Source organism: Salvelinus fontinalis, chromosome 40, assembly GCF_029448725.1.
Source record: "Salvelinus fontinalis isolate EN_2023a chromosome 40, ASM2944872v1, whole genome shotgun sequence".
Taxonomy (NCBI): Eukaryota; Metazoa; Chordata; class Actinopteri; order Salmoniformes; family Salmonidae; genus Salvelinus; species Salvelinus fontinalis.
In genome coordinates, this window is record NC_074704.1 from 2,350,665 (window position 1) to 2,358,164 (window position 7,500).

Genomic DNA, 7,500 nt, shown 5'->3' on the forward strand with positions numbered 1-7,500 from the left:
GTACTAGAGGCTGTTATAATGTTATACTGCTCCAAGGAAGAGGCTAGGTACTAGAGGCTGTTATACTGTTATACTGCTCCAAGGAAGAGGCTAGGTACTAGAGGCTGTTATACTGTTATACTGTTATACTGCTCCAAGGAAGAGGCTAGGTACTGGAGGCTGTTATACTGTTATACTGCTCCAAGGAAGAGGCTAGGTACTAGAGGCTGTTATACTGTTATTCTGCTCCAATGAAGAGGCTAGGTACTAGAGGCTGTTATACTGTTATACTGCTCCAAGGAAGAGGCTAGGTACTAGAGGCTGTTATACTGCTGTACTGTGTTGATCCTGGATCATCATTTAATTGTGTTGATCCTAGAACGTCAATATATTAGTATATAAAGATAATGGATTCACGAAGATAGCTCAGTCATGCCGTTTACCATTGTCTACATAATGGAGTAGCTGTTCCTCAGACACCAGTCTGATAGCAGCTGGTTCTGGTCTACTTAGTTCATTGATTTCCATTGAAACAGTACAAATAAGGGAGTGGGATGTCTCACTTCATCTTCCTTCTCCGGTATATTATTCTAAACAATCTGATCCCTCTCCAGGTATATATTGGAAGAGGCCAGGTCTCTGGGTCTTACTGGGTCGGGCTACATCTGGATCGTACCAAGTCTGACCACAGGGAACCCCGACTTCACCCCAGACATCTATCCCCTGGGGATGATCTCTGTGTCCTACAACGAGATGGAGTATCCCCTGGAGAGCCGCCTTAGAGACGGAGTGGGCATCATCGCCACGGCAGCCGTCGCCATGCTGAGGGAGAAGGGGGAGGTGCCAGAACCCCAAGGGAACTGCTACATCCAATCAGAGAAGGGAAAGACTCTGCCCAGCGCCCTGAGAGGGTAAAAGAGGGAGTGGTGTGTGTGTGTCCTATCAAATCAAATAACATTTTATTTGTCACATAATGCCCCACAATACCCCATAGTGATGAAGTGGAAACAAGTTTTTAGAAATGTATGCAAATGTATTGAAAATGAAATACAGAAATATCTCATTCATGTCAATACTTTGTAGAAGCACCTTTGCCGGCAATTACATCTTTGAGTCGTCTTGGGTATGTCTGTAAAAGCTTTGAGTCGTCTTGGGTATGTTTGTAAAAGCTTTGAGTTGTCTTGGGTATGTCTGTAAAAGCTTTGAGTCGTCTTGGGTATGTCTGTATCAGCTTTGAGTCATCTTGGGTATGTCTGTATCAGCTTTGAGTCATCTTGGGTATGTCTGTAAAAGCTTTGAGTCGTCTTGGGTATGTCTGTAAAAGCTTTGAGTCGTCTTGCGAATGTCTGTATCAACTTTGAGTCGTCTTGGGTATGTCTGTATCAGCTTTGAGTCGTCTTGGGTATGTCTGTATCAGATTTGAGTCATCTTGGGTATGTCTGTACCAGCTTTGAGTCATCTTGGCTATGGCTGTACCAGCTTTGAGTCGTCTTGGGTATGTCTGTACCAGCTTTGAGTTGTCTTGGGTATGTCTGTACCAGCTTTGAGTCGTCTTGGGTGTCTGTACCAGCTTTGAGTCGTCTTGGGTGTCTGTACCAGCTTTGAGTCGTCTTCGGTATGTCTGTATCAGCTTTGAGTCGTCTTGGGTATGTCTGTAAAAGCTTTGAGTCGTCTTGGGTATGTCTGTAAAAGCTTTGCACATCAGGATTCGGGGATTTTATCCCATTCTTCCTTGACGATTTTCTCAAGCTCTGTTAATCTCTCTTCAGTTAGATGGGGATCGCGGTGAAAAGTAATTTCCACAAATTTTCAGTGGGATTCAAGTCTGGGCTTTGGCTGGGCCACTCAAGGAGTTTCACATTCTTTTTCTGAAGCCATTCAAGCATTGCTTTGGCTGTACGCTTGGGGTCATCGTCCTGTTGAAAGGTACATCTACAGGACAATGAACCTTAAGTCTAAGGTTGTTTGCACTCTGAAGCAGGTTTTCATTAAGGATTTTCCTGTAATGGGCTCCATTCATTGTCCCCTCTATCCTTACCAGTCTCCCAGTCCCTGCCGCTGAAAAACATCCCCATAGCATGATACTGCCACCACCATGCTTCATGGTAGGATGGTGTTAAATGTATGATGTGCTGTGCCTGGTGCTGTGTCTGTCTCTATATAACTATAGTATGTAGTACTGTCTCTATATAACTACAGTATGTAGTACTGTCTCTATATAACTACAGTATGTAGAGTAGCTTCCACCAGCTTTGTTCTCTGATTCTCTTTTGTCTCTCTCTCTCTCTCTCTCTCTCTCTCTCTCTCTCTCTCTCTCTCTCTCTCTCTCTCTCTCTCTCTCTCTCTCTCTCTCTCTCTCTCTCTCTCTCTCTCTCTCTCTCTCTCTCTCTCTCTCTCTCTCTCTCTCTCTCTCTCTCTCTCTCTCTGTGTTAGTATCTGTGGCAGTCAGTCCCTGTAGTAGTTAATGCAGACACTCTGTAGAAGAAAGGAGGCACACACACACACACACACACACACACACACACACACACACACACACACACACACACACACACACACACACACACACACACACACACACACGCACAGATTTCTTTTTTGCATTTGAGTGTTGCAGCTTTTAATCTTCCTCTCGTTGTCTGATATAATGAGAGCCACAAGCATGTCTCTGTGTCTCTGCAGATTCTTATAACTCTCCCTGGGGGAGAACGGGTCCGTATCAGGGGGTATCTTTATCTAGATATGTCCGGATATCTGACATGTTATTAGATATAAGGAGTAGACATGCTCTAGTGATATAAGGCACTGCGGCTCAGTGCTAGAGGCGTCATTACAGACACCCTGGTTCGAATCCAGGCTGTATCACAACCGGCCGTGATTGGGAGTCCCATAGGGCGTTACACAATTGGCCCAGCGTCGTCCGGGTTTGGCCGGTGTAGGCCGTCATTGTAAATACGAATTTGGAGTCAGTGGCCCAGTCCTGTTTGTTATGGGTGATGGAGGCAGTGGCCCAGTCCTGTTTGTTATGGATGATGGAGGCAGTGGCCAAGTCCTGTTTGTTATGGATGCTGGAGGCAGTGGCCAAGTCCTGTTTGTTATGGATGGGAGGCAGTGGTCCAGTCCTGTTTGTTATGGATGATGGAGGCAATGGTCCAGTCCTGTTTGTTATGGATGATGGAGGCAGTGGTCCAGTCCTGTGGTAGAGTTGGTCCGTGATCCTCTCCAAACAGTCCTGACCCAACGCGGTTGTAGAGATGGTCTGTGATCCTCTCCAAACTGTCAATGCATAAACAATTGATCAAAATTGTGTCAATATTGCAAGAAAATACGGTAATTTCATAACCACAATGTAGCTTCTCTTCCTAACTGGAAAAAGTTAGCTAGCTAAAAAAAGAAACATCCCTTTTTCAGGACCCCGTCTTTCAAAGATAATTCGTAAAAATCCAAATAACTTCATAGATCTTTATTGTAAAGGGTTTAAACACTGTTTTCCCATGCTTGTTCAATGAGCCATTAGAAATTAATGAACATGCACCTGTGGAACGGTCGTTAAGACACTAACAGCTTACAGACGGTAGGCAATTAAGGTCATAGTTATGAAAACTTAGGACACTAAATTGGCCTTTCTACTGACTCTGAAAAACACCAAAAGAAAGATGCCCAGGGTCCCTGCTCATCTGCGTGAACGTGCCTTAGGCATGCTGCAAAGAGGCATGAGAACTGCAGATGGGGCTAGGGCAATAAATTGCAATGTCCTTACTGTGAGACTCCTAAGACAGCGCTACAGGGAGATATGATGGACAGTTGATCGTCCTCGCAGTGGCAGACCACGTGTAACAACACCTGCACAGGATCGGTACATCCAAACATCACATCTGCGGGACAGGTACAGGGTGGCAACAACATGTGCCCGAGTTACACCAGGAATGCACAATCCCTCTATCAGTGCTCAGACTGTTCGCAATAGGCTGAGAGAGGCTGGACTGGGCTGGCCAAATGAGCTAACGTTCTAGAGTCTAGTTACTAAGATAAATAAAACATATCAAATTAGCTACTCACTTTAGCGTTCACTTCTTTGAGGTATTTTCTGAACAGCTTCTCACTTCTTTGTTTCTCCAGTTGTCAGTTCGACCGCACACCATTTACCCACACAACCAAATAAAAAAATGACAGTTGAAACTCCACAACAGAAAAGAGGTGATTCTTGTTGCTAGGCTACCAGTTACAGTGCTTTTAACTTGCGGTTTGCCTGTGCCTTTATGCAGATGAAATACAGAACGTTTAGCTAGTGTCTGAAAGAATGATATGGATTTAATGTTTGTCAAATTGTTGAGCATGTCCTTAAAACTCAAATAAGCCTTCAGAAATTGTTCTTATTTAGCATATCAAGATCCTGATATGGACCTCAGTCAAGATCATAAGCATTATATGTGCTGAGAAAATATACTATGTAGGCCTACTGTCTGTATTTGTCATCATATGGAGAACATAAGATGTCCTCATAGGCCGATCTCAGGACATCTAATGAGTCAATATCCGGCCATACTGTCACGCCCTGACCATAGAGAGCCTTGTTATTCTCAATTTTGTTTAGGTCGGGGTGTGACTAGGGGGGGTGTTCCTATCTAGGTTCATATTTTCTATGTTGGCCTGGTATGGTTCCCAATCAGAGGCAGCTGTTTATCGTTGTCCCTGATTGGGGATCATATTTAGGCAGCCATTTCCCCACTGTTTTTTGTGGGATCTTGTTTTTGTATTGTTGCCTTTGAGCACGACAAAGCTGCACGTTTGTTTCTTTATTGTTTTTGTGCCGGTTCTCATGATAAAAGATGATGAACTCAAACCACGCTGCATTTCTGTGCCGATTCTAACAACAACGTTAGCGACACATACCAATATCCAACATGATTTGTGCATGAAAGAAAAATATGGATTTCATATTTGTCAAATGATTGAGCATCTGTTGAAAATCAAGAAATGCATCAAAAAAACTCCTTATTTTCAGCACCTCAGCATCCGGATATGGATCTCAGCCAACACTGGAATCAATATAGCTTGATATCTGGAATCAATATAGCTTGATATCTGGAATCAATATAGCTTGATATCTGGAATCAATATAGCCTGATATCTGGAATCAATATAGCTTGATATCTGGAATCAATATAGCCTGATATCTGGAATCAATATAGCCTGATATCTGGAATCAATATAGCTTGATATCTGGAATCAATATAGCCTGATATCTGGAATCAATATAGCTTGATATCTGGAATCAATATAGCTTGATATCTGGAATCAATATAGCTTGATATCTGGAATCAATATAGCTTGATATCTGGAATCAATATAGCTTGATATCTGGAATCAATATAGCCTGATATCTGGAATCAATATAGCTTGATATCTGGAATCAATATAGCTTGATATCTGGAATCAATATAGCCTGATATCTGGAATCAATATAGCCTGATATCTGGAATCAATATAGCCTGATATCTGGAATCAATATAGCTTGATATCTGGAATCAATATAGCCTGATATCTGGAATCAATATAGCTTGATATCTGGAATCAATATAGCTTGATATCTGGAATCAATATAGCTTGATATCTGGAATCAATATAGCTTGATATCTGGAATCAATATAGCCTGATATCTGGAATCAATATAGCCTGATATCTGGAATCAATATAGCTTGATATCTGGAATCAATATAGCTTGATATCTGGAATCAATATAGCTTGATATCTGGAATCAATATATCTTGATATCTGGAATCAATATATCTTGATATCTGGAATGGACTGAAAAAACACACATGTCATGTATACAGTATACGTATTGGTCACCATGAAGAGAGAAAATAGGATGTCACATATCTCAGGATATTGAATGAGTCCATATCCGGCCACAGGAAATGTCCATGTGAGATAATTCAGAGTAATCGCACTATTCTTGTATATGTCTGACAGACACATCTGGATTCAGAATGTCAGGATATGGTGCCAATCCACAAATCTCCAAATATGCATTGGACATGGTCTGTATTCTTTACAATATCAAACATGTCATGTAAAGATATCCACTGATATGGACCCTTTTCACCCAGTGTATATTTTAGATTTTAGATTATTCAAAGTAGCCACCTCTTTGCCTTGATGACAGCTTTGCACACCCTTGGCATTCTCTCAACCAGCTTCACCTGGAATGCTTTTCCAACAGTCTTGAAGGAGTTCCCACATATGCTGAGCACTTGTTGGGCTGCTTTTCCTTCACTCTACGGTCCAACTCAACCTAAACAATCTCTATTGGGTTGAGGTTGGGTGATTGTGGAGGCCAGGTCATCTGTTGAAGCACTCCATCACTGTACTTATTGGTCAAATCGCCCTTATACAGCCTAGAGGTGAGTTGGGTCATTGTCCTGTTGAAAAACAAATCATAGTCAAACCTAAGCGCAAACCAGATGGGATGGCGTACCGCTGCAGAATGCTGTTAAGTGTGCCTTGAATTCTAAATAAATCACAGACAGTGTCACCAATAAAAACAAAACACACCATCACACCTCCTCCTCCACGTTTCACGGTGGGAACCACACATGGGGAGATCATCCATTCACCTACTCTGCGTCTCAAAAAGACACGGCGGTTGTTACCAAAAATCTCAAATTTAGACCAAAGGACAGATTTCCACCGGTCTAATGTCCATTGCTCGTGTTTCTTGGCCCAAGCAAGTCTCTTCTTGTTATTGGTGTCCTTTAGTAGTGGTTTCTTTGCAGGAATTCGACCATTAAGGCCTGATTCACACAGTCTCTTCTGAACAGTTGATGTTGAGATGTGTCTGTTACTTGAACTCTGTGAAGCATTTATTTGGGCTGCAATTTCTGAGGCTGGTAACTCTAATAAATGTATCCTCTGCAGCAGAGGTAACTTTGGGTCTTCCTTTCTTGTGGCAGTCCTCATGAGAGCCAGTTTCATCATAGTGCTTGATGGTTTTTGCAACTGCACTTGAAGAAACTTTTGAAGAATTTTCCGGATTGACTGACATTTATGTCTTGAAGTAATGATGGACTGTAGTTTCTCTTTGCTTATTTGAGCTGTTCTTGCATTAATATGGACTTGGTCTTTTACCAAATAGGGCTATCTTCTGTATACCACCCCTGCCTTGTCACAACACAAGAGATTGTCTCAAACTCATTCAGAAGGAATACAATTCCATCCATTTACTTTTAACAAGGCACACCATTGAAATGCATTCCAGGTGACTACCTCATGAAGCTGGTTGAGAGAATGCCAAGAGTGTCCAAAGCTGTCATCAACGCAAAGGGTGGCTACTTGGTCGAATCTCAAATATAAAATATATTTTCATTTATTTAGCACTTTTTTGGTTACTACGTGATTCCATATGTGTTTTTTCATAGTTTTGACGTCTTCACTATTATTCTACAATGTAGAAAATAGAAAAATTAAAGAAAAACCTTTGAATGCGTGTGTTCAAACCTTTGACTTGTACTGTAGAAC

General features: G+C 41.9%; 1 protein-coding gene across 2 annotated transcripts in view; it reads left to right on the top strand.

Annotated features, from left to right (window-relative positions):
* Positions 1-7,500, top strand: part of LOC129839683 (glutamate receptor ionotropic, NMDA 2A-like) — a 188,477-nt gene that overhangs the window by 88,060 nt on the left and 92,917 nt on the right. For both annotated transcript variants that reach the window (XM_055907249.1, XM_055907250.1), the window contains exon 7: positions 594-890. In XM_055907249.1, the coding sequence (XP_055763224.1) occupies positions 594-890 (297 nt within the window). The remainder of the gene's footprint in view (positions 1-593; positions 891-7,500) is intronic.